Source organism: Drosophila virilis, chromosome 3 (assembly GCF_030788295.1).
Source record: "Drosophila virilis strain 15010-1051.87 chromosome 3, Dvir_AGI_RSII-ME, whole genome shotgun sequence".
NCBI classification, from domain to species: domain Eukaryota; kingdom Metazoa; phylum Arthropoda; class Insecta; order Diptera; family Drosophilidae; genus Drosophila; species Drosophila virilis.
In genome coordinates this window covers 2,223,993-2,250,991 of record NC_091545.1, presented here as the reverse complement: position 1 = coordinate 2,250,991, position 26,999 = coordinate 2,223,993, and the positions used below count along the sequence as shown (strand labels likewise).

The 26,999-nt window shown below is 39.9% G+C and overlaps 4 protein-coding genes and 1 long non-coding RNA gene across 8 annotated transcripts; 2 read left to right on the top strand and 3 right to left on the bottom strand.

The window, feature by feature from the left end:
- Positions 1 to 5,453: 5,453 nt before the first annotated feature.
- LOC116650803 (uncharacterized) lies at positions 5,454 to 6,329 on the bottom strand. The gene is made up of 2 exons (XR_004303817.2): positions 6,138 to 6,329; positions 5,454 to 6,033 (listed from the first exon to the last, which is right to left on the bottom strand). It is a non-coding gene; the product is annotated as an uncharacterized lncRNA (long non-coding RNA).
- A 969-nt stretch (positions 6,330 to 7,298) lies between these two features.
- On the bottom strand, positions 7,299 to 8,737 carry loj (logjam). Its single transcript, XM_002046094.4, has 4 exons — positions 8,541 to 8,737; positions 8,388 to 8,465; positions 7,902 to 8,333; positions 7,299 to 7,705 (listed from the first exon to the last, which is right to left on the bottom strand). Exons 1-4 carry the CDS (start codon positions 8,685 to 8,687, stop codon positions 7,649 to 7,651), a joined length of 714 nt encoding a protein of 237 aa, XP_002046130.1. The 5' UTR covers positions 8,688 to 8,737; the 3' UTR covers positions 7,299 to 7,648.
- Positions 8,738 to 9,543: 806 nt separating this feature from the next.
- On the top strand, positions 9,544 to 10,868 carry LOC6623345 (galactose mutarotase). The gene has a single exon (XM_002046093.4). It carries the CDS (start codon positions 9,661 to 9,663, stop codon positions 10,750 to 10,752), a length of 1,092 nt encoding a protein of 363 aa, XP_002046129.1. The 5' UTR covers positions 9,544 to 9,660; the 3' UTR covers positions 10,753 to 10,868.
- Positions 10,869 to 11,281: 413 nt separating this feature from the next.
- LOC6623416 (brachyurin) lies at positions 11,282 to 13,290 on the top strand. Its single transcript, XM_002046092.4, has 2 exons — positions 11,282 to 11,775; positions 11,839 to 13,290. The coding sequence occupies exons 1-2, from the start codon at positions 11,525 to 11,527 to the stop codon at positions 12,428 to 12,430; spliced, it is 843 nt and encodes a 280-aa protein (XP_002046128.1). The 5' UTR covers positions 11,282 to 11,524; the 3' UTR covers positions 12,431 to 13,290.
- Positions 13,291 to 16,122: 2,832 nt separating this feature from the next.
- Positions 16,123 to 26,488, bottom strand: LOC6623387 (protein SCAI). 4 transcript variants are annotated; one of them, XM_032435504.2, is made up of 10 exons: positions 25,777 to 26,488; positions 20,240 to 20,383; positions 19,985 to 20,167; positions 19,415 to 19,633; positions 19,223 to 19,345; positions 17,894 to 18,037; positions 17,511 to 17,830; positions 17,202 to 17,456; positions 16,640 to 16,843; positions 16,123 to 16,572 (listed from the first exon to the last, which is right to left on the bottom strand). In XM_032435504.2, exons 2-10 carry the CDS (start codon positions 20,335 to 20,337, stop codon positions 16,328 to 16,330), a joined length of 1,791 nt encoding a protein of 596 aa, XP_032291395.1. In that variant the 5' UTR covers positions 20,338 to 20,383; positions 25,777 to 26,488; the 3' UTR covers positions 16,123 to 16,327. The 4 variants fall into 4 exon arrangements, with proteins under 4 accessions (XP_032291395.1, XP_070064096.1, XP_015031046.1 ...); XM_070207995.1 differs by having other exon boundaries at positions 17,894 to 18,022; XM_015175560.3 differs by having other exon boundaries at positions 19,403 to 19,633; positions 25,777 to 26,486.
- Positions 26,489 to 26,999: the final 511 nt, after the last annotated feature.

Below are 26,999 nucleotides of genomic sequence, written 5' to 3'. Positions count from 1 at the left end.
GGTAATATTGAAAAATTTAAGTCTCGACTAGTTGCACAAGGTTGTGGTCAACAATTTGGTGTCAATTACTGGGAAACGTTTTCTCCCGTAATTCGATATGAAACCATTCGCATGTTATTCGCAATAGCTGCCGAAAAAGAGCTGTATATGCATCAAGTCGACATTTCAAACGCATACTTAAATAGTAAGCTTAATGAAACTGTGTACATGAAACAGCCGCCGAATTTTATTGACAAGCAGCATCCAAATAAAGTCCTCAAACTAGAAAAGGCACTTTACGGGCTTAAACAATCCGGACGAGTTTGGAACAATACGCTCGATGAGGTATTGAGAGGCATGGATTTTAAAAGATGCAAAAATGAAGCATGCTTATACGTCAAGCAAAAGCAACAACAATTCAGCTACATCGCTGTCTACGTCGACGATTTAATCATAGTGTGTCCCAGCGAAGAAGACATAGCCGTGATTAAGAAGAAGATTGCATCAAATTTTAAAATGCACGATGGAGGCCCCATTAGCTATTTCCTAGGCATGGAAATCCAACGCGACGGCGATCGAGGTTCCGTTTCGCTGTACCAGAAGACGCACATTCAAGGCCTATTGGACAAGTATGGCATGAGCAATTGCCGTCCAGTAAGCACACCTCTTGACCCAGGTTTTCAAGTGGACTGCAACGACGATACTTGTGTAAAGGTAAATATAACGCAATATCAGTCATTAATTGGTTCGCTTATATACTTAGCAGTTTTGAGCCGACCAGACATTTTGCATGCTGTAAACAAATTATCACAAAGAAATGCTAATCCTCATGGAGAACACCAGTCTGCAGCAAAGCACATTCTAAGATATCTTGCGGGTACAAAGAATATGAAATTAGTATACCGTAAAAATGGCAAACCACTAAAAGGCTATGCAGATGCAGATTGGGGCAACGATCGGCTGGACAGGAGATCCTATAGTGGCTACGCATTTTTCCTGGCAGGCAGTGCGTTCTCTTGGACTTCATCAAAGCAAAGCGTTGTCGCATTGAGCAGCACTGAAGCAGAATATATTTCTTTGTCCATGGCTGCCAAAGAAGCAGTTTATCTACGCAGGCTACTTAGTGAGATGGGATGGTCAAAGGATACAGAGCCGTTGACTATATGTGGCGACAACCTAAGCGCGCAACATATTGCGCAAAATCCAGTCCATCATAAGCGCACTAAGCACATAGACATAAGGTATCATTTTATACGTGAAAAGGTACAATGTAATGATATTGCATTAGAATACGTACCTACAAATAATAATGTTGCAGATATACTAACAAAATGTTTAAGTAAGCAAAAGCACGTAGGCTTTGTAAAAACACTTGGATTGAATTAAATTTGTTATTTTGCAACTGATTATAATTAGCTTAAGAAGAAGTGTTAAAATAGTGACAATAAGCTGTTAAGCTTCTTTATAATCTGGCAACATTGTATCAGCATAGTACTCATTCTGTAATTGAGTACTTGTTCAGATTTTTGTACTCATGCTTCGAAGTTTCCATTAAACATTTAACCGAACCACTACGTGTGTTTTCTTTATGTGCATCTTAGGCACACTAGAAATTACCCTAACAAAAACCCAATCCTCGTGAAAATCGGTTAAGTTTTGACAGAGTTATGGGGTGGGAAATTTCGACCCATGTCCATATAAGAATTCAGGTTGTCAAATCTTACATGAATTTCGACCAAAAATTATGTTCCCAGATATAAATGCCAAATTAATCTAGGGGCCAAATAATGAAGAAAAATACAAACCTCGTGAAAATCGGTTGAGTTTTGGCAGAGTTATGGGGGTGCGAAATTTTACTCAATGTCTATATGGGATAATTGGACTATATAGGATATCCGGAGTACCCGCACTTAGATGAATTTCGACCAAAAATTATGTTCCCAGATATAAATGCCAAATTAATCTAGGGGCCAAACCATGAAGAAAACCCCAATCCTCGTGAAAATCGGTTAAGTTTTGACAGAGTTATGGGGTGGGAAATTTCGACACATGTCCATATAAGAATTCAGGTTGTCAAATCTTACATGAATTTCGACCAAAAATTATGTTCCCAGATATAAATGCCAAATTAATCTAGGGGCCAAACCATGAAGAAAACCCCAATCCTCGTGAAAATCGGCTAAGTTTTGGCAGAGTTATGGGGGTGGGAAATTTTACTGAATGTCTATATGGGATAATTGGACTATATAGGATATCCGGAAGTACCCGCACTTAGATGAATTTCTACCAAAAATTATGTTCCCAGATATAAATGCCAAATTAATCTAGGGGCCAAACCATGAAGAAAACCCCAATCCTCGTGAAAATCGGTTAAGTTTTGACAGAGTTATGGGGGTGGGAAATTTCGACCCATGTCCATATAAGAATTCAGGTTGTCAAATCTTACATGAATTTCGACCAAAAATTATGTTCCCAGATATAAATGCCAAATTAATCTAGGGGCCAAATAATGAAGAAAAATACAAACCTCCTGAAAATCGGTTGAGTTTTGACCGAGTTATGGGGGTGGGAAATTTCGACCCATGTCCATATAAGAATTCAGATTGTCAAATCTTACATGAATTTCGACCAAAAATTATGTTCCCAGATATAAATGCCAAATTAATCTTGGGGCCAAACCATGAAGAAAAACCCAATCCTCGTGAAAATCGGTTAAGTTTTGACCGAGTTATGGGGATGGGAAATTTCGACCCATGTCCATATAAGAATTCAGATTGTCAAATCTTACATGAATTTCGACCAAAAATTATGTTCCCAGATATAAATGCCAAATTAATCTAAGGGCCAAATAATGAAGAAAAATACAAACCTCGTGAAAATCGGTTGAGTTTTGACCGAGTTATGGGGGTGGGAAATTTCGGCCCATGTCCATATAAGAATTCAGGTTGTCAAATCACATGAATTTCGACCAAAAATTATGTTCCTAGGTATAAATGCCAAATTAATCTAAGGGCCAAATAATGAAGAAAAATACAATCCTCGTGAAAATCGGTTAAGTTTTGACCGAGTTATGGGGCTGGGAAATTTTACTCAATGTCTATATGGGATAATTGGTCTATATAGGATATCCGGAAGTACCCGCACTTAGATGAATTTCGACCAAAAATTATGTTCCCAGATATAAATGCCAAATTAATCTAAGGGCCAAATAATGAAGAAAAATACAAACCTCGTGAAAATCGGTTGAGTTTTGACCGAGTTATGGGCGTGGGAAATTTCGACCCATGTCCATATAAGAATTCAGGTTGTCAAATCTTACATGAATTTCGACTAAAAATTATGTTCCCAGATATAAATGCCAAATTAATCTAGGGGCCAAACCATGAAGAAAAACCCAATCCTCGTGAAAATCGGTTAAGTTTTGACAGAGTTATGGGGGTGGGAAATTTTACTCAATGTCTATGTGGGATAATTGGTCTGTATAGGATATCCAGAAGTACCCGCACTTAGATGAATTTCGACTAAAAATTATGTTCCCAGATATATATGCCAAATTAATCTTGGGGCCAAATAATGTAGAGAAAACTAAGCCTCGTGAAAATCGGTTGGTTTTTGAACGAGTTATGAGGGTGGGAAATTTCGACCCATGTCTATATACGATTTCAGATTGTCAAATTTTACATAAATTTCGACTAAAAACTATGTGCCCAGATATAAATGAAAATAAATAATATTTATGTAATGATAATAACAGTAAGAATCAATAAATTATAATAGTAATAATAACAATAATAATAATAAATTAAATAGTTAATAAAATTATTAAAAATTTCACGAGACTCACCTCAGGATTATGCTGGTTTCTGTGTTTGTGCTTAATCCGAATATGTCAAGCTCCACTTAATTTAGTTAATTGATTAACTAATGCACTTTGACTAACTAATATTCTTGAAATACGACAACTTCACGCGTCACTTTGGCGGCATTTTGTGCTAGGTTGTTTGTTTTTTTAAATACCATTTACCGTTGTATTTGTGCAAACCGGAAGTGAAATTATTGTCCAAAATGGCGACGGAGAACAAGCTTGGCTTGGGCTTGGCGGGCGCGCTGTGAAGGGGCGACTGCGATACGCAAATTGTGTTTGTTTAGTTTTGTGACTAGTTGTTGTTGTTGTAGCAGGATATGCAAGTAAATTTGTCAGTGCGCAAAATACGTAAAGGAGGCGTGGCACAGAACGCCGACGGTGGCCGTAACGCGTCCCTTTTGGCCTTGTCGGCGGGCCACTTTCTCGCCGCGAGTTTGGCCAAAAAGTAAAATTTCAATAATTTCCGCACAACAATTTATGCAACACACACATTTACACACGTGGGCAGAGGGGCGCTGCCACGCCTACTGTCAGTTGGCAGCAAGCAACAAGCGCATTTGTCCAAGCTTTGTTTTTGTTTGTATTTGTACTTTTTACTTTTTATATTTATTTTGTGGTCTCCTCTCCCCCTTGTAGTTCGCGGCTTCCTGTGTGTGTGTGCGTGTGTGTGTGTGTGTGTGTGGACCGACGTATACTCGACCGCAAAGTGCCGTTATTATTATGCAGCTCCGCTCGACGTGTCGTAACGGTAACGCGCACTCCAAGTTAATGTGTATGTCCCGCTGGCCATACACAAAAAGGCTCGCCTGGCCTGGCCGCACAATGAGGCACAAATCATCTCGTGCGCGCGCTCTCAAGATGGCGCCCGGCACACACATACTCCTCCCACATTCGGGAGGCCGCAATCAGCAGGGCTCTGGCTCACATCAAAAGGATGCCCGAGCAGCGGCGGCGGCAGCTGCACCCCAACATGAACGCTTCCTTTTGCGGTGGTTGATGCGCACGCGCGCTCCCTTTCGCCCGCTTTGTTTATCTCTGCGCTTAGCCAAAAGTGGGCGGAGCCACATCTGAACTGCAGTCGATATTGTGCACACTGGCTGCTGCTGCTGCTGCTGCTGCTGCTGCTACGGCGACTGCTGCTGCACGTTCTTGGGCAGCACTGGCTGCGGCGCTGGCATCATTAGTCCAAGCAAAGACCCCATTTCGGGCGGAAGTGCGTATGAGCAATATTTTAACAATGGCGTTTAAAACAGTTAAAGAGCCAGCACTAACACACACACACACACACACACACTCAAGCACTCACTTATCTGTGTGCGAGCCATTAGGCGCTTAGTTTGGGGCCCAGCTCGCATCATTTGCGGGTTCATTTTCAGTGCTGCCTACTTTAAGGCGCAGCTGGGAAACTGTGCGAAGCGGGAATTGGCCAAGAAGACGCCGCAGATAAGCGCACACATAATCGCATTTTAAGTTATGTAATTAACATGCGTGTGTTTGTGTGCATGACTCTTGTGTGCCCGTGTGTGTGCGCTTTAACATAAATAAATTAAATTAAATTCTCATAGGCAATACCATTATTTTTATTGCGGAACTAAAACTAGCTTACAAATATTTTAAATGCTTCGCATATATTTTTGGACATATTTTAAGAAACACTTAGTTTAAATGTGGCTTCTCATATTGTCACAAGTTCACGAACCACTTTTTCATGTTCTGGTTCGGCTCATGGTTCGCACAAGTGCCGCGTCTTATGGTTCAGCTTGTGAACCTGGTTCACAGCTCTTTCCCTTTTCCTGTCACTTTTGTTGCCCATTTTCAGAAAGTTGCACATTAAATAAAATGATTCAGTTGCACATTTGCGAGTCTAAATTACACGGCGTCATCCGGCTCAATTGCAACGAAATTACTTCTGCTGCCATGAAAAAAAACGCTTCAGCTTACGTTATTCTAACTTCGAACCAGCGACCTCTCGCTTGCTGATCCGACGCACAGACACCGGAGCTATGTAAGCTTTACAACGTCTCGTTCGTTGTTGTTTATGTTTTTCGTACACTCTATACTATCTTCGAACCGGCGACCTCTCATTTGCTCGTCTGACGCACAGACGCCTAAGCCTTATGACGTCTCGTTCGTTGTTGTTTATGTTTTTCGTGCATCGCCCTTTTTTCTCCAATTCGAGGTCAAATTTTCTTAACAAAAAACAAACAAATTTGAATTCCGGAACGGCAGAAAAAAACGGATGAATTTGTATGAATAATATCAATCGTTCAGTATTTATGAGCTCATTTCTTACCTAGAAATCAGATTAATTGAGAATAGAACTTAACCGGTCGCCGATTGTTAATATGATTATGACTTAGTAAAATGTTATTTGGTAGCTCCAATTTGTCGAATAAAAAAAAAAAAACATGTTTTGCTGTGATTTTTTTCCGTTACTTTAAATTCAATGTTGTTTCAAAGTTTGACGTACTCTGAACTGACATAAACATTAGTTATTAAATATAAAATATTATTTGAATTTTCTCTAATGCAAGAAGCTTCTATGCATAAAGCTGTCCCGTTGGTGGATAGTTTGTAAATTTAACCTTTTGGTTTATAATAATACAAATATATGGTTAAATGCCATTTAAATTTCTCTTGTCCATTAAAACGCTTTTAAGAAACAGCGTCAATGATATGGAAACTAGTTCTGATTGTCGTATATGTAAATAGACTGGTCAAAATCAGGTCTGCAGTATAAATAGGTGTCATTCTTCCAGTTGGTAGCCGCATAACTCGATTGAAACTCATTGCGACAGCTTCGGTAGCTCGTTCCGCTATTAAATACAAATAAAAAATATTTTATTAACGAATAAAGAAGACGTCAAGCTATTGGATAATGCAGTTCCTCAAGATTTGTGTGTTTTTGCTGTGCGCTTTTATGCTTACTTCCTGGATAAATGCGACGCCTTATAATTATTACCAGGCTCCCAATGTGGGACGCTTCGGTGGCAGCGCCTTTGGGTGAGCAACAGACAAAAAAAAAAGAAACACTGGGAATTTGGCTAAAATTCGATTACCAATATGTGATATTCAAATTAAACACGCTCTGCTTTTAGTGAGGGCGTACTCAGACCGGGCAGCGATACGGGCGAAGGCATTTTTTCCGAGCTAGACGCACCCAGCTATTCGCCGCCCAATACCAATAGATACAATATATATAATTATCAGTAATTAACGTGAAAATCCAGCAAACTATAATTAACTTCAACTTTATGCATAATGCGGCAAGTGTTGCCAATGCAGCAGGTTTCTAGCTAAATTTGGCTAGTTTCAGTTGAAATTTCAAATTGATTCAGCTATTTTTAAGCGGAAGTTGGCAACACTGAATTCAACGGGATTTCGAGAGCTTGCAGGAAACTAACTTAACTTAGCGTAGACACAAACCCAAATACAAATAAGAAGCTTTACCATGTGATGTATACATATACTCAAGTATAAAATATAAACTTTAATTTAATTAAAAACTCCTCTCTCTCTCTCTGGACACATGTTCATTTATCACATAAGTTGTATATATATGGACAAATGATAAATATCAGTAGTTGAAGTCTGTTAAGTTTGCACTTGTTCTGTTTGCCAACATTAAAATAATTACATATTATAATAGGTTCCATGATGAATGCTTGGTGTGTATGTGCAGTGCGCTTGGGGAACGTGTGAAGTACATATAAAAGAACGGAGGAAAGTACAAAAGTGTTTTTTTTACAGCTTTGTGCATAAATGCCGCAAGTTTGGCGACCATGAAAAAGGTCCTATTAGCAACTAAATACGGCTCTTGGAGGTAGTCTTCACTTCGAACAGTTTGCGCACGAAGAATACCTAGAAATTAAAAGTAATTGTTTAAGTTATAATAAACAAAATCAAAGCGTTAATCAGTGTTGCCAAATGATAAAATAGCTAAAGCTAGCTTATGTGCAGGGTTGTTATTGTGATAAAGGTAAATTCGTTTAAAATTTAACTGTTTTCTGAGAATAGCTGAATTGGCAACACTGGCAACACTGGCAAACCCGTTCACCTGTATGGAGCACGTAATCAGAATGACCACAATCTGGCTAATGGAGAATGTTTGTATATAGGAATTGTTGTCCAGCAGCAGGGCATAATCGCGCGATTCACGATGCCTGCTGTGCGCCTGATAGCCGAGCATATCATTAATGTTGCGCTCAACGGTGCCAATTGTGGTCGTAAAGTTTTGCATATTCAGCTGCAGCTCTTCGATCTCCTTGGCGTACTTGTCCCACGCATCGTACTTGACGACCGTGATGTAGATGTTGACCAGTTTGCCCGCAAAGCGCGAGAACTGATTGTCAATGCACACGGAATAGTAGCCACCGGGCGACACTTGGTCCGTATAATCCGCCGTGGCCTGCCACTGGTAGGGCTTCACGATTTCGCCAGCCGGATTGCGTACGGCAAAGCCAGCCATGCCGTCTCCGCCGCGCACAACCTGTTAAAGTTAAAGCATGAAGAAAATGCGTGGACTTCCATTTCGCATACTTACGCTGAATGATACGTAAAAGGTGGCACCCGCCTGCACATACTGATGATAGCAGTCCTCCTTGCCGGCATCTATGTGTACCTGTATTTAACAAATTATTTCGAGCACATATTTATTGTTGTTTAGCCCGTGCACTTTCTAATTTGAATTAAATACCTTATAATCCATGGCGACTGCGGGCAAATTTTCGTACCATGGTTGTTGTGCTTCTTGTGCGCTGATTGTTTTAATGAGCAGGCAAAAGGATGTTAATCCAATGGTCACTAATAAATTAAATCTCAACCGCTGCCACGTCAAGCCCATTTTGATTTTATAAACAAAAAGAGTTGCATCGAATCGTTCGGAATTAGTTCGTTCGAACTTTCGACTTAGCTCAAAGAACGAACTAATTAGTAGATTAGTGTTAAACTAGTTCACTTAACACATGTCCACGAGCCCACGCTGCTAACTTTTGCTGTTAAGCGAAGCGGTAGCTACTTAACAGCATTTGTGTTGGTGTTGAGGAGAGTTCAAGAAATCGAAATATACGGCTAGTATATTGTATATTATAGGCCTTAACATTGGCAGCAGCTGTTATTGGAAACGAGCACTGCCCAACAACTGTTAACTGATTCACAACAGACATCAGGCCCCGGATAACAGAGCTCAGCTGATTTTAGCAAACGCAACAAGTGGATCAGTATGCTATCCATAAGAGGCAAAATGGCGCCATATCAAGTGCAAATGTATATAAAATAAATTAAGCATTTTAAAGATAAAAGCACCTCTAGTTGTGCCTGAAAATATTTGCATAGGTTCTGTTGCTGTAGACTTTTACTCCACAATTGCTAACAGACTCTTCAAGCCACTGATAACAGAGCTCAGCTGATTCCCAATACTAATCGATTAACATGCGCAACAGATCCAGCTGTAAACTATCGAACGTCTTTAAATATACTATCGATAAGACGCAGTAAAATCGCGCCATTTCAAGTGCAAGTGTCTAAAATAAATCACTGTTTGCTAAAAAACACAAATGATATATTGTATATTAACTAAGTTTCAGCTGCATGCAAGTAAGTGCTACTTATATTAAACTGATATGCCTTGAAATGAGCTTGCGGCGGGCAGCACTCACGCAACACATTGATAAGATATTTTCTATCAACATTGTGTGTACATATGTATTTGCGTACAAACATATGTTCTTTATGAAGTGTTTGCGGTTTTCGCAGTGTGCACTACTACTTAAGTGACTGTTTTGTGTGTGTTTAACTCATAACAAAGTCGGATCGGCATGGTGCACGTCACGGAAGATGTCTTTGCCGAGGCTGCAGTGAATCCATTCACCAAGGAAACGGGCACGATTCGACGCTTTACGCTGAGCAACGATGAGCAGATGTCCGTGCAGATACTAACGCTGGGCGCCACGATCAGCAGCATTAAGGTGCCGGATTCTCAAGGTCAGGTGGAGGACGTGACGCTCGGATTTGATGATTTGGCGGGCTATGAGAGCGAACAGAATCCCTATATGGGTGCCACCGTAGGGCGCGTCTGCAATCGCATAGCCAATGGCCGATTCGTGCTGGACGGCAAGACAATTGAGGTCAGCCGCAACCGGGGTCAATTGCAGCTGCACGGGGGCTTCGTGGGCTTCAACAAGGCGCACTGGCAAGTGCTGGAGGTGCTGCCCAATGGCGTCTGGCTGACGCACACCAATCCCGATGGCCACGAAGGCTATCCCGGCGAGGTGACCGCCACGGTGCGCTTCACGCTCACCGAGGACAACTGCCTGCATGTGTGCATGGATGCGGTGACCAGCAAAGCGACGCCCGTGAATCTCACCAATCATTCCTACTTCAATCTGGCCGGGCACAAGGCTGGCCAAGCCGGACTCTACGAGCATACAATTGCCATAAATGCCTATGGCATTACCGAAACGGACGCGGATTCCATACCCACGGGCAAAATTCTGCCCGTAGACGGCGGCAAATTTGATTTACGGATCGCCAGCAACCTGGGCGAACGTCTACGGCAGCTGGAGCCGGCCCGTGGCTATGATGACAACTTTTGCGTAAAGTTTACGCCGCCAGCGAACATCACGAGCATTGCGAGAGTTGTGCATCCGCCGAGCGGTCGCTGGCTAGAGATTGCCAGCAATCAGCCGGGAGTACAGTTGTATACCTCCAACTTTTTGCCCAACCAGGCGCAGGGGGAGAGTCCGCTGCCGGGCAAAGCGGGCGCGGCCTATGCCAAACATGGCGCCTTCTGTCTGGAGACGCAAAAGTTTCCCGATTCGGTGAATCATGAGAATTTCCCCACAACAATATTGCGCCCCGGCGAGAAGTATCATCACGAAGTAATCTACAAGTTTGGAAAGCAGCGTTAAATTGTCTATAATACTCTATAATATGTATACAGTGAAAAATCGCTTGAGCGCACGAACGCTTAACAGTCCAAGATATTATTATATCTTGGAATGAAGAATCCCAGATTCATTTAATATTTTCTAAATTTTTTAATATTCCGATGACAATGCAAGCCTTAGGCACAAAAAGGGGGCACATTAATGCATATAAAGGAGACATTTCCAACTCCGTAAAGTATTTATTTTTCGACAGCGGGGTCGATCTTGCAATGTCCGTCCGTCTGAACGTAACGATAAATCAGTAAAAATCGAGTCCTGTCTTTTAAGCATATCTCGCAGCTTACAAGAGATAGAGTCGCCAAATTGGGTATGTCGACTTTCTAAAAGAATAAATAAATCTGGAATATATCCCTTTCTTCTATAAGGTATGCATACCATACTTAAGACCTGAAGGTACATTGTCAAGATCGAACAAGCGCAGAAGTAATTCCAAGGCAGACACACCCAAATTGAATGCTGAATTTTGCACACTAGAGCTTTCACTATATATATATATATATATATATATATATTAATTAAAAACCAAAGAGAATGTCATGTATGCATATAATCCCCTGTAGCGAGAGTTCAAGCCTTTTTTTTTTTACTAATAAACTGATAGCACGCAGAAAAGTTGTTTATTATGTAAAGCTCTGATAAGGTGAAGTGCACGCTCTAGGGCTATAAACTGGAGCTATAATCCAAGGCTATATATAAGGCGCACGTTAACTCGACTCCATAGTTAAGCAAACAAATGAGACAGCCTTTCTACACACTCTACCCGCTTGTGCTGCTGCTGTTGTGCCCGTGTCTAATCCTCAGCCAGGGCCATTTGCGTATTATCAATGGTTCGGCTGCGAGGCCCAAGCAACTGCCCTACCAGGTGGCACTGCATGCCTACTTCGGCAACTCCGGCGATGAGCCCAGTTTGTGTGGCGGCACGATTCTAACGAAGCGCTGGATACTGACCGCAGCGCATTGCCTGCAGGAGCCGGACACAAATTTGTGAGCATAAAAACCAACAACAAGCCAAGTCGGGATTTATTTACAAGCCGTTTCAATTTGCAGGCTCAAAGTGATTGTCACCGCGGGCGCTCTAAACAAGACAAGGAAAGACGAGCCCGGCCACATGGAGCTGTTGGTCAGACGAAAGGACACAATTGTGCATCCTCTATACGATCGTCACACGGTGGCCAACGATATTGCACTCATTCGTCTGCCCAAGGATCTAAAACTGGGCGCCTATGCACAACCCGCCAGGCTGCCCAGGGGCAAGAATAAATTCAATCTGAACGGTCGCTCGGCCATCAGCTCCGGCTGGGGCCTGACGGCCAAGCAGCGACCCACCGACATATTGCAGTATTTGAATGTGAAGATCATTCCCAATAAGCTGTGCGAGCGTCTGTGGAACAAACAGCTGAATGGCGAACGCAAGCTCATACTGGACTCGTTTCTGTGCATTGATTCCAAGGGCGGACTGCCCTGTCGCGGCGACTCGGGCGGCCCCTTGGTCCTGAACGATGGCACCCAGACTGTCGTTGGCGTCGTATCACACGGTTACGATGACAAGTGCCAGCTGCGATTGCCGGATATATTTACACGCGTCGCCTCGTTTAACGATTGGATTGAGCAGCACACGGGTCGCCTGAGCAAGGCTTAGCTTTAACTAGATTCAATTTGCTCAGCTATTGGAGCTGCAACTTTTTAACTCCTCGTGGGCATATTGTTTATACAGAAAAGGAAATTTTTGGATAAGGACTTTAGAATTCTGCTTGTTTGGGCACATTCAATTGGATAATTAAGTTTCAATGCAGTGCATATTATAATTTAATCCAATATCCACTATCCCTTTAATATATTTATATTCAAAAGCCGAGTGGATTTAGCCAAAGCCATAAACCAGAATCAGACAGCTCATTTAACATAGCTGCTTTTAGTCGAAAATTAAGTTGTACGAAAAGCATTACTGAATTTCAATATGTCTTGACCAAAGTGGACATTTGTGAACTCTAGAATGTGTCAAAATCTTATCAAGAAAGAATCGTTTAAAAAATAACTTGTTCTATAAAAGGATTGTCGATTTGCCAACATATCTTCACAAAAGCGAGGGTGGCCGCTCTTTCTTGTTTCATTTCGAGCTGGAAAGACTCTGGCGAGGCAAGATTTCATTATATAGGGTAAACCTAGTTATGGAATTGGATATTAAGGCATGACATTGGTGCAAATGCTGCCTCATCCGAGTCGAGTACCCTCTGCTCAGCCCAAACCCAGTCCATTTTAGGCTATATAAATATTAAACACAAAACTGATTTTCTTTTCAAACATGTGATTTATTCTTATTTCTCATACAAACTCCATACGCTCTCTTCTCGTTCCCATACTTTCATATGTTTTTGTTGTCTTTTTGTTTAATGTTTTGTATTTTTTGTGGCTTTTGCTAAATTTGTTGTTATCGTTTGTTTTGTTGTTAAATGGGTTGATAGTGTGTGTGTTTGTGTGTGTGTGTGTTTTAAACAATTCGCTTATGATTATGTTTGAATGTACTCTTTGTGGGATTTGTATCGCTTACGTGTGGCTAATGTTGCTGATTAATCATGAATTAATTTGCATATTATTTTGTGTTTGTGTTTTTTTTTTTTTGTTTACTTTTTGCAGTTTTATGCTTATGTAAATGCAATTTTCAAATGTACAAAATCTAATGTTAATGAAAATAATGTTAACGCGCTAGCAATAATATTATCATTTGGTTCATCAAGAGCATTTTCTTTTTAACATATTTTCATATCTTTTCTTATGTTTTTTTTTTCTTTTTAGAATTACATATGTTTGTATGTACACAAGTTTGAAACAAATTTGTTAAAAATTCTATACAATTCGTTTGTTGCTAACAAAGAAGTTAAGAGTATTTAAGAACCTTGGAAAATAATTGTCGTTTCGTATTGTTTATAAGACAGCTTGAGATTTGAGAAATTTTACATGTTTTTGTTTTTGGTTTTTCCTTTCGTTTTCCTTCTCGCTTTTTGAATTCACAAATTTTTTTTAAGAAAAACTATAAAATTGAAATTTGAATTGTTTTTGCGGTGTTTATTTATTTTTGTTTTGTGGGCCTGTCAAATATGCGGGCCGGTTCAAGACTTCGATGTGATTCCGAATTCGTGAGTTCGAATCGACTGTGAAACGGTTACGGAACGGTTCGTTTCATTTCTATAGGTTTCTTGAGGCTTGTAGTTTTTAATTGAGAATTAAAAAAAAAAAAGTATGCAAGCAAGAAAAAGATTTTCTATACATTCCGAAATTTGCAAATTACACGTTTTTATTTCGATTCCGCATCGAAATCTTTAACAGGCCCGTTGGGTATTTTTCTATGCGTTTAACTAGTTTTATATTCATATATGAAATATTGTATATGCTTGCCTATGAATCCATTCGATTTTCTATCAGTTACATGTAATGCACGAGCATTCCTTCGATATATTTCAAAAAAACCAATAAATTTCGTATTTACTTTGTGGAACACAGCGATATGATAATGGCAATTCGTTTATAGGGTTTTGTTCGTGTGAATGCGAATGCCGAAACATGATATTGTTTTTGTATTTATTTATTTTTGTTGCTCAAGTATAGATTTGTATTTAGTTTTTGTTTTGAGTTCGTATAAAATGTTTTGCTGGGATTGTTTTAAATTTAAATTTTTGTTTAACATACGCAAAATATATTTTGTATATATTTATTTTTTATTTTACTTTTCGTTCGTCAGCTTAACTATCCTTTGTATATACACATATATATATATATATATATGAATATATATATATGAATGTATATATATATATGTATAAGTAATTATTATTTTTGCTAAATTTTTATTTTCGTTTTCGTTTGTTTTTGCGTTTTGAAACAGTAACTTTCAGTCATCTTGTAATCATAATAATACCTATATGCAATATTACATACGTACAATATATTTATTATAATTATTATTCGTTTGTTGTTGTTTTCTTGTTGTTTATGTTAATTTGTTGTAAGCGTCTCGTGTACATGCATGAAAATGCAGTAAAAAAACGCATTTCTTATATAGTGTGTCGTGTTTATAGATTTTAATTTAAGTTTCGTTTTCATTTATTTATATATATATATTTATTTATATTCTCCTCTAACTGTTGTATAAAAGCTAAACGTTTATCGCTGCGTATGAAAATGTTTTGTTTTGTTTTGTTTTTATTTTTATTTTTCCTGCTCTCTAATCTTAATTGTTGTTTAGCTTAAAAATTGTTTTTAATTTTTTAAAATAGCTGTTCAACTTAATTTGATTCATTTTCTTCTTCTCTTTTGGCAGTTATCGTTTTGTTAGGTTTCGTTATTTTTGCTGCTTTATGTTTAATTGTTATCAAGATTTGTGTTGTGTATAACTTTTATGTTCAATATTATTATTATTATTATTATTATTATTATTGTTATTATTATTATTATTATGTATATGCTAAGCAACTAACTTTGGACCTTTCCATTGCGCGACGCACTATATAAGAAAACTAGCTACTTGATTATTATTATTATATATTTCGCGTATAATTTATATATATATATATATATGTATTTATATTTATGTAAATATTATCTTGTCTGTATTTTATAAAAATTTAATATGCATTTTCGAACAAGGCTGCAAACAAGTTTCTGAACCGAATTGGTTCGAAGTCGGAATTCCAATTAATTTTTAAATATGAGCCGAAACCTAAATGGAACTAGTTGCCTTAAGAACAACCGCATCGAAACCCGAAATAAACCATTTATATTCAAAAAAGATTGAGTTAAAAGTAAAAAACTTTCGAAGAAGTCTTAAGACGAAAGCATAAAGAACTTGGGTTTTATTGGACCATATTTTGGTAGAGATCAATAAATAGAATGTTTATTAAGATTTTTTCAAAATATATGATAAAGTGAAATGAAATGTGAATATTTCTGATGTAGAAAGCCAGGTTCACGAGCCACACCTGGTTCGAACCAGCGACTTTTCTTTTTGTGCTAGTTTATTAAGATTTCAAAAATATATGATAAATTGAAGTAGAGCGACAAAACCTGGGTTTTTCGGGTTTAAAAAACCAGGTTCACGAGCCGCGCCTTAAGGAAACTGGTTCGAACCTTTCTTTTGTGGAAGTTTGCATAGAATAAAACAACTATATTAAGAATTTGAAAATATATGATTCGGTGCACTGAAATAAAGCCTAGATTTTTCGGATGTAGAAAACCAGGCTCACGAGCCACGCTTCAAGGCAGGAACTTAGTTCGAACCGGCGACCTTTCTTTTTGTGTTAGTTTGCAGCCCTGATTTCGACAAAAGCGGCAAACACATAATGGAGTTCCTTTCATTTTATTTCAGATGCCCACTTAATTGGCCACCGGCTTGCAACTTTCAGCTAACGTTGAAGCTCGTTGCCAGCGAAAAAGTATTGTACACATAATGCAACAACGAAAACTGTCTGTCCGGGCAGTAGAGCGGCAACAGCCTCGTATAGAAAATTACGACTAGAACTAAGACTACGGCCAAAAAAAGTCATCAGTCGCACTCGGGTCCCTCCGAGAAATGGCCGCGCACATCGAGCGCCGATGCCAGCTGGAAAACGATATGCGACAGCGAGGGATGCTCGAGCAGTTCGTTGGCCGGCAGCTGGGGCTCACAGCGCGGTCGCATATGGCGTCCACGGAAACCGCGATGCAAACGCAGCACCACATCACAGAACACGAAACGTAGAATGAGTGTGCGCAGAAAATCGTCGCCAAAGAACTGAACATAGGAGGAGTCTAAAATGCAAAAAACATAAACACCATTAGAGGAAAGACTTGCAATGTTCAGAGCGAGGCCACTTACCGATAAATCCTATGCCCTGTTCGATCTCATCGATGCGACAACGCGTGACCAGGCGCGATGCTTCTGTTATGAAACGATCCACATAAGTCTGGCAGCGTTCCCAGTGATGGATCGGCACATCACCCACATTGCATATGTAACAGAGCGCCGTGAGCGGGGAGTGCAGGAACAACGTGAACAGCGACCCATGATGCTGTACATCAGCTACAATAGAGATGCAGTGAGAGAGTGTATAAAGTGAGTAGAGCTATATCTTTTTTATGGTATATAGACTTATGTATACAAACAAAATTAGGTAAACAAAAGTAAAGTTGCAAATAATTGTCGAATTTGAACCGCCGACTTCTCAGTTGCTGGTCTGAAGCTCAGACGCTTAAATCACGCAATCACATACATGTAGGTCGAATATTTAAAAACTCTAACTTAGCGCTTACTTTCGAGCTGAAAGAAAGCTCCTTTGATTTGGTCTGTCGATAGTGCATCAGTCATTCAGACTGTTAGTCAATCAGTAAATCAATCTGTCAAACAGTCAGCAAGTTTGTTGATATGTAGGAATGCTTACCTTGAAAAGCGGGCGGCACATCTTGCGGCGACATTAGAACGACCAGCGGCTGGCCAAAGTAGCGGGGTATGTGCTGAAAGACAAACGAATTATCCGAATCGATGATGACGAACATGGGCCGACGCGTAAACGGATACAGATCGCCCGGATATAGGCAGTGGCTCTCCTTGTAGGACTTGCCGCGACAGGATAAGCCGCCGCCATCGACGCTGTCGCGCTTCACGCTGGTGCCCAGGCCGCCCAGCTCGTAGCCATCTGTGGAGGCAGAAGATTAGACAGGATTGCTGGCCAGCTGGAGTTGGTACTCACAGTCCTCGGGATGCTTTGTGGTGGAGAAACAGCCGTCCGCCGACATATACAGGAGCAGAGCACCGCCCAGGGGCAGTTCCTTAAAGCCGCTGGCCAGAAAGACCAGCAGCTGGCTAATCGAAGGCTTGTACAGTAGATATTTGTGTGGATTGTCTCGATAATGACGGCCATTCTCCAGATAGCCCTTGGAGCCGGGCACTCCGTATGGTGGTATGCGGCTGGCCGCCGGACTCGCATCGTGCCCGTGCACAAGGCCATGGGACATGCTCAACGGATTCGTTGCCGCTTCCGTCGGCTCACGTTCCAGCGTCTGCAGCATTCTGCAGCCAGATGAATTTTATTGTTTTTTACACAGAGTTTCTCCAGTTAGTGGGAATATTCACCTAAACATGTCCATCGTCAGCTCGGAGAACTTGGCCTGCTCGCATGCCGAACCAACAATCAGGATCTCCTGCAAACTGAGCGTCATATGCGGCGATCTCTCGCACGGCGGCGTCGTCAGCGGCGATAACCTAGAACCGGAACCACTGCCCATCAGTCGTTGTAGTTGTGCTGGTCCACAACCCAATTGCGGTGGCCCGTGCTTTCACAGAAGAATTGAGAATGTGGCGCACTAATGAGGTGATATATATAGGGCTGGGAGAATGGGGTACGTGTGTGTTTGTGTGTGTGTGTGTGAGAGGGTATTTATACGTGGGGAGAACATAAGAAATCATAAAACAAGGGGTGTCTGTGTGTGTTACCACTGAGAAAACAAATTATCGAAAAGGTTACATAGCTTGGAAAATATATTTAAATACATTCGAGTGAGTAGCACATTGAGCTAAGTTAGGGTTTGAGCCCCTAAAAGACTCCAACAAACATCATATTAAATGAAGTTCTTGGCTAGAGATGCGTAATATGTCGAAGTTAAGATCTTGAGATGTTTAATTAATCTCCATTTCCCAAATTTTCATATATAAAGAGTATTTATTTTTAAGTATTAATTTTTACTATGAAAACGTCTTCGATAATACATCAATAATCGATTTAAATTATCATCATGATCGATAAATATGTGAAGGACAAAATAAATGAAATTTGTTCTTCATAATAATCTTAAGATCTCTTTAGACTGATCTATTATTATTCTACCTAGAATTTTATGTGTTATTTATTCATTTAAATATTTTTAAACCTCAAATTAAATGTCAAGGATTCTATAAAGTTTAAACAGACAGATGATTAGATCAATAATGCGATCATCATAAGTGAAGATCTTGGGAAAATTATAAAGTGAGATCAAAAAATGCTCAAGTACTCAAGATATATTCATAATTATCGATGTCACCTCCAAGTATTTCCATTTGTTTCTCAGTTGGTGTGTGTGTGTGTGTGTGTGTGGATGTGTGTGTGGTGCATGAAGTTGGGGGGAAAATCAATGGAAAAGTGCGTGATGAATGAGAACAGTGAGTGTTTTCTTTGGTGTTTTCAAGTCTTCTGTGATAAGCACAATAAATGAAATAATTGATAGCAACAGAACTGAAGCAAAACTCGTATACCTACGCAAAACATATAAAGAGTCAACCCACAGAGAGAGAGAGATAGAGAGAGAGAGAGAGAGAGAGAGAACATATCTAACCCCACGAGCTCTCCATAGACTCCTACTCCGCCGACGAAAGCACGGGCAAGGTGTATGCTGAATGGTACATCGGATTGCGCCAACGACTCACCTGTGCGATAATATGATGGGATTGGAATCGGCATGGAGTACTGCCACCGCCGCCTCGGCCTTGATGAAGCCCTTGATCTCTTCCAGCACCAGCGACCATTCCAAATGATCTTCCGGCTCGTAACTGCAAGTGGGCAAAAGATTAAATCTGATCAGCAAATGCAATTGCCGTTCATTTTACGTGTTCGTGTACTCCTGTATTTGTTTCTCCAGCTCCGTGACCAGCTCCCGCACCAGCTTCATTTTCTTCAGCAGCAGACAGACGACTATGAAGCGTGCATAATATCGCAGCTTCTTCACCATCAAATCCGGCCGATCCTCCTTGGCAGCGCGCGAATAATACGCTCGTCCCCGTATGGCCGCATAGAACTGATACGCCTCGTTCAGGTAGTTCGTTTCGCTGGTTCTTAAACTATTCCAAATAGATAAAAACCGAAAATAAAGTATATAAAGTATGGTATAATCATAATATTTGCTCTATGAAATAGTTATTGGATATAGTCTAGATTGAGAAAGAGTTCCCCTGCCAGCTATGTGGTATAGAAGATAGATGTTTATTTTGCGACTATTCAGTTTAGTCTAGTTTAAAATTTAAGAAATTAAACTTGTTTATACAAGTACAAAATTCATGATCTAAATATTTTAACAGATTTTTCTTTGACTGGCTATTTATCGTAGCCTTATAGAGAGTCGATTTCACATGGAACACTTAGGGAATTAGGCTGCCAGAGCTAGCCGTTTTTATATACTATAAAATACTCACTAATAGTGATAATAAAGCTGTCCGATTTTGCTGGCTATTTCGCCAATTTGCCAGCGTTTCAGTCCATATTTGGAGTCGAGGACCATGCGATGTTGCTGCTGAAACTTCCAGAGCTTTGTGTAGACATCGAAGGTGCGTCCAAAATAGGCTTGCCACTGCCGATGCCCATACTGCGGCAGATCTCTGTGTTAATTGGAAACATTTCAGCATTATATAGATATAAAAAAAAATCAAAAACTGATTAATTTGGCATACCTGAGTCCATTGAAGAGCTGTTTGGATTTCTCTAGCAAATGGCAAAACTCCAAGACAAGCTTTCTATCCTGTTCCTCAGTGGACTCCATTTTCACCATGCCTTTCTCTGCCGCCCCAAAGTGTTATGTCTGCGAACCGGATGTGCTGCAAAAGAAAGGTTTAATATCTGATATTAATGAATCTCTTGGTTGCGCCGCGGCACAACTCCGTGTCCGTTGCCATCAGTTGGCCAACTGAATCATGCAATCCGCATTTATCTATCTAGCCCACATGTATCTATATCTATCTATCTTTCTATATGCGCATCTTGGTATATAATCGCAGCAAGCGCTGCCCACTTCAGATTCATTGAGCCGCTCATTGAGCCAGTCACATTGATTATAATGATGCTAAGAACAAGTAAGCGTGTTCCAATTGAGCCGTACCGACTAGCAAACACCCTAACTTACTTGCTTATTCAAATATTTCCTTTTCGGCACACCCAAATTGAACCGAACACAATTGAAATTAGCATTCCATTATTTAAAATAAATCAAAAATATCATTTGGAGAGTTTTAAAATATTTCATTTATAAATAGTTTGAGTACTTAAAGTCTGATGAGCTTGACATTTGCAATGCTTTAATATGGCATATCCAAATAAGTTCATATATCAAAAATCAGGGGCTAACAGGTGAAAATATATATTCCTCTTTGAGTATCTGAGCTTAACCTTTCTCAAAACCAACTGAACAACCAATTTGTATATATATATACCTAATAAGGTCTACCTGGTCACAAAGCCAATATACCCGCTTTGCGCAATTCTCAATGGGCACAGGGCATAACAATGTTGATGATGTCGTTGTCAATAATCGTGAAATACAATAAATGCCAATGCGGCGTATGCTTAATGTGCATTTTGTTCATCGCCGCATTATTAAATATATAATTTTTATGACACATTTTTCAAGCGCAACAAAAATACTTAACCATGCGAATGTATCGCAGGGAATCGTAGCTACATTTATTTCGATTCAATTCAAATCCGTCAAGCCAATTTGGATGATGCAACATTTCGAGGCTGAGCAGAGTTGAATTCAAGTTTAATTAAAATACCAATTTGCAGCTAACAATTACTTTGTGTTTTAAGCGCTCCGAGGGGGGGCAGGGGAGGGTCCGAAATGAAGAACAGACGGGCAAATGGACAGAGAGAGAGAGAGAGAGAGAGAGAGAGAGAGGAAGAGGGAGAGAGGCAGAAACAATCGATGCAGTGCATCAAAAGCTCAATTAATAACGCCCGAGCAGGTGACTAAACCAAATTGGAAACAACTGAGAATGCCTAAAAAATTAAAAATGATCGACTCACAGATACCCTGTCTCCTAGGCATTTCTTTATTACTAGTCGGAGACTCAGAATTCGTGGTTTTATTATTCATGTATAAAAAAACATACTCAATATATTTAAAATCATAAAATAAGAGTTTTCAAAAGAACTCCAACTATAAACATATTTAAAAAAGGAATAAATTGAAAAGCGAGGCTCTCAAATTAAAAGCTGATATGAAAACTTTTCTGTATTTCTTTAGACCCAATTTTTACAGTTCTTAATTGGGAATTGGAATTTGGCTTTTCTCGAAGATTTTTTTATTGTTTTTCATTTTTAAAAGTCTTTAAACAAGCCACATTAAAGTGGAATTCATCAGTAAAGATTGGGGGACTTGAAAAACTAAAATCGAAGCATTCCAATTGTGGATAGAGCATCGTAGTTGCTTTTTATACAATTGGACGGTTGAGTACTGTAAACATATTGAAAGTCTAAGATTAACTTGCTATAGAAGAACTCCCATAAAACATAGCTAGTTTATATATTCTCCGAGGAGATCTCTGAGGTTAGCTCAACATTAAGCCCGTTTCAAAGGCTCGGACAGGTCTTTCAAGCATTTCAATTATTGAATGAATGGCCATTGAAAGAGGCCAAGGAAAATGTTTGTGGAAAACGAAGAAGAAAAAATGATGATTAAATGTTGGAAGCTGCGGAGAGCGGAGCTGCGTTCAGGAATCGGCAGAGCAAAAGGGTCGCTAGTGCAAATGGCGCCACGGCGACCACATTGATTTCGGTTGAGCCAAACTAGGTCGCTGGCACAAAAACTTTCAATATGAGCTCATCAGCAACAGCAGCAGCAGCAGTCAGAACTGAGATGAGCAGGAGCAGAAGGAGGAGGAAGAGAAGTAACAGCAGTTGGTAATATGGTTTTTAGGAGGCTGGCAAAGGACGTGCGTCACATTGAAATTGTGTGAGAAGCGACGCCACTTCATATTTACGGCGCCCTAATCAAATTAAGAGTCCATTTAACAAGTGCAAATTACATAATAGTGTATAGAGGCTGGGCGGGAAGCCTAAACAAAGCTGATAAACTAACAAGCTGACTCACTCTCCCCTCTCCCTCGCTCTCGCTCTCTCTCACTCTAAATGCTAGCTGTGACAGCGTCCATAACTGGCTGCTGCTGCTGACTTCATTACGATTACCATCATCATTAACAGCGGGAGCAGGAGGAGGAGAATGAGTAGGAGCAGCAGCAGCAGCAGGACTCAAGCAACAGCAACAGCATGTCAACATGTGGAAACCGGAAATGAAAAAACGCAAATACTAAGCAAAGTCGTTGCCACTATGCCAATGCTTATTAACACACACAGATAGGCACACACACGCACACACACAGAGAATGCAGACAGCGCAAGCACAGCCCACAAATCACAACAAGTTCGTTTTGCTCTTAGGTAGTTTGGGAAATTATAATTCATCAATTTCCCATGTAGTTCCACTTTAGGAAAAATAAAAATACGAAAAGAAACATTCAGCCTTATAGTAAGTTTTTTAGCATAACGAATTTTGTATGCTCTATGCTCTACCTAGGGAAATTATAAATCCCAAAATTTGAAGAGGAAATTTTAGTACAACTCTAAAGTATATTTTCTTTTCAGCTATAGAATTAAAGCAGTTAATTAGCCAGGGAAACTCTAAAAAAATACCCCTAGCTTGCAGAAGTGCTTTGTCCGCGTTAAGTTGTTTGAGAAAAATCCACGTTAATGGGCGAAAAATGAGTGAAAACGAAAATGTTAATAATATGACCTGATGCGGCCAAAGACTGCAATAATATGCATAATATGCCACTGCACTCTTAACGTATAAATTACAGGCCATGCCCTAATGGCTAATCATAGAAATCTAAGATTTATTGGCGCGAGCTAAGAGTGCAAATGGTCAAGGACATTTTTGTCGCCTGCCAGTTGACTGCATGTTGTCAACGTGGCAAAGGCGAGGTATAAAAAAATATAAGTTGTGCCTCACTGCTGGCTTCAACTAGTTGTTGTTATTACTGTTGTTGTTGTTGTTATTGTTGTTGTTGTTGTTGTTGTTGCTGCAGGATGACGACAACTGCCGCTGCTGCTGGGAAAATCCCAATTCGAGTCAAACAAAGCGCGCTAAAAAGTATGCAACGCACTTTGGCGCTCATCGCTAGACGCTTTTTGACTAACTGCAAAGCGGCACACACACACACACACACTCATACATTTTCATGTGTGCGTGTGTTTTCAATGCCCGCCAGCACTCTGGCAAATATTACTCGCATGCTCTTTGCTTTTCGACAAAGCAGCGCATTTCTTCTTCTCTCTCTCTTTTTTTGTAATACTTATTTTCAGTTTTCTTCCTCTTTTTTGTTTGTTGTCTGTGTGTGTGTGTGTGTGTGTGTGTGTGTATGCGTGTAATCCTTCAAAGGCATTGTCTGCCGCACATTTACACACTTAATGGCATTTTGACACTGATAATGATGTTGTCATGTGCATCCGCAGCAAACATCAAGTTCAGAGGCCTCGCAGATCCCAGCTCGAAAGCACAATTGAGCATAAATATATGTATTTGTATATATCCAGCTGGCAGTTGGCAGCTTAGGCCACAAATTATTAGACCTCTGATGAGTACAACAATTACAGTGTACGCTCGACTGAACGGACAGCTGCAGACTGGGGCGTCCCATTGGATATGTGTGTATGCAACAGGCGGAAGGAGGCAGCTCCTACTCGGGTTGCAGTATATATATAATATATATATATATTCCTGATCAAGATGACAAGCTGCCTAACCAAGTCCGTCTGTCTGAACACAAAAGCTAAAGAATGGAAATTGGTTATATATTTAACCTAATATATAATATCTCCTGTGCTCAAAATATCTCCTAAATAACAACTTTAGTATATCTCGAGCATTATAAATGCTAGATACCAAAAACTAAGACATTAAGCATTTGCATTTGCAGACGTTTATATACCATATTTATAAAAAATTAAAATTTCATAATGATTGGACTATAAGCACCGAAGCTTATTAAAAAATTCCTTAGACCTGATGTGTTTGAGTTGGTTTATATTTATCTAAAGTTGTGGTGTAAAGGATTATTTTAGTAATCCATTAAAGAATTCAGTTATATAGCAAAAAGAAAACATACCAGTATTATTTATAATAAAAACAAAAACTCAACAGAAATTATCTCTTTTCGAGCGACCACTGTATTAGCTTTCAGTTGTGTTCTACGTGTGGCTTCTTGTCTGCTGAATGACCGAAAAAACTTTCAGCTCGCATATCGTAGTTTGCTGTTGCTGTGATATTTGTTTGCCTCTGTGACTGGAGGCAGTTGAAATTTTTCGGGCATTGGCAAATCTGTATTTATCGAATTGATTAAATTACGTTGCCTGCAGCAACACAGAACCAAAGTTAAGGCTATTCCCAGAAGCTTAAACGCCAAAAAAAAAGAAAAATATTTGAGGAAATCAAATTTTTTAAATAAGCGTTAGAAAATAGTTTTATTTAATAACAATAAAATAGCTATCTAATTGGAATTTGGAGTTTTGCGGAACAGCCCTTGAGCTGTAATTGAAGTTGAGCGCCACGAAACATGGGGCCTTACCTAAATACTCCTTTGCCTATAAAAGCAACATAAATCAGGCATATTCACAAAATTTTTCTTCTTAATAATAAAGTAGGCAAACTTTTTAAAGTTTTAATTGACGTTAAGGGCCAAAAAAGTAACGACTTTCTCAAAAACTATTTCGCCTACAAACACAAAGTATATCAGGCATAAAAAAATGTTAGATCAGCAAAACAAAATAGTTTTTTTTAGTATATAGCGAATTAGTAATAATAAAGTAGAAACTTTTAAATTTGGAGTTTTGCGAAACAACCCTTGATCTTTTGTTAACTGCGAGCTAAGGTTGTTCCTAAAAACTATTGCGCCTTTTAAACCAAACTAAACCAGTCACATTTACGGAATTGAACATTGAGCGTCACAAAAGTTAAAGCTATTCTTAAAAACTGTTGTTCCATTAAAGACAACCTATACCAATCACATTTACAGCATTTTTCTCCTTAGTAACAAAGTGAGAAAACTTTTTTTGCAATTTGGAGTTTTGCGGAACAACCATTGGGCATAAATTGACATTGAGCGCCATTTGCAATTTAGAGAACAGCATTTAATCGAGGAGCAAAATACAAACGTACCTTATCATTGTTGTACCTGCCTCCGCTTCTGCCTCTGCCGCTGCCGCTGCCGCCAACAACAACAACAACCTTAGCAGCAGCCGCCAGGGCAGCCGTTGCCGTTGCCGTCGCCGCTGCCGTTTGTCACCGCGCCTGCTGGCGGAATGTGAACTGCTTTAACTGTTTGATGGAGGTGGAGGGGACTGTGCCGCTGTGCTCCGTCTCCGTCTCCGTTGCCGCCGCCGCCGGCGCCTTCGATTCCGCCGTGTTTGTTGTTGCCGCCGCCGGTGTTGCCAGATCCCGTTAGCCGCCCACGCTCAGGCTCCCCGCTAGCAGCGCTCCAAAGCCACACCTAACATATTTTCCTTCTGCTCCGGCAGGAATATGAACGGATGCTCGGAACTACGCGCTTTCCATGGCACTTTCACTGCGTCCTTTCTGTGGCCTTTGTATCCGTTTTTGCCGGTTAACGTTTCACGCACTTTTCGCCTTTTTTTTTTTTCCGATTTTCTCGCTTTCCTTTCCGTTTGCTTTTTTTGGCGGCGTTAGCACTTCTTCGAACCTTCTCTTATGTTGGATTTCTGTGAGAATTTCGTTTAATTTATGGGACACACGAGTTCTTGTGATTTGTGGAAACGCGTTGCGAGCGTCGTGTATGGCTGCACAGTATTGAATTTTTTCGCATTTACATTTTTAACGAAGGGGGTTGGGGTTGGGGTTGGTATCGATTTTTTTGCCCAAAACTGACAGCTGCTAGTCCGCACGCCAGCCGACAGGGGGCGTCTATTTTGACAGTCATTTCGGGGGTTGAACCAGCAACAAAACAGCTGACCGTCTGTAGACTTACCGTTGCACATTTGAACAGTAACTCTACAGAGTTGCCACCTGGTTCATTGTTGGCAGATACAATTGAGATAAGTTGGAGTTACGATCGGATATCGAAGTGGCTGTAAAAAATGGTTTACAATTTTTTTCGGTTGGACATTTCAAAATAAACTCTACAGACTTGCTACCTGATAAACTGTTATCGTATATTATTAAAATAAAGTGTGGCTACGAGCAGATATCAGATTGACTACAAAAATATGCCCTAGGTTATATGAAATATAGAACTACAGAGTTGCCATCTGGTTTATTATTATTCATATATTTAATATATATAATATAATAATATAGGATATCAAATTAACAATAGAAAATATTTTTTAAATTTGGGTATTTACAGAGTTGCCATCTCGTAAATT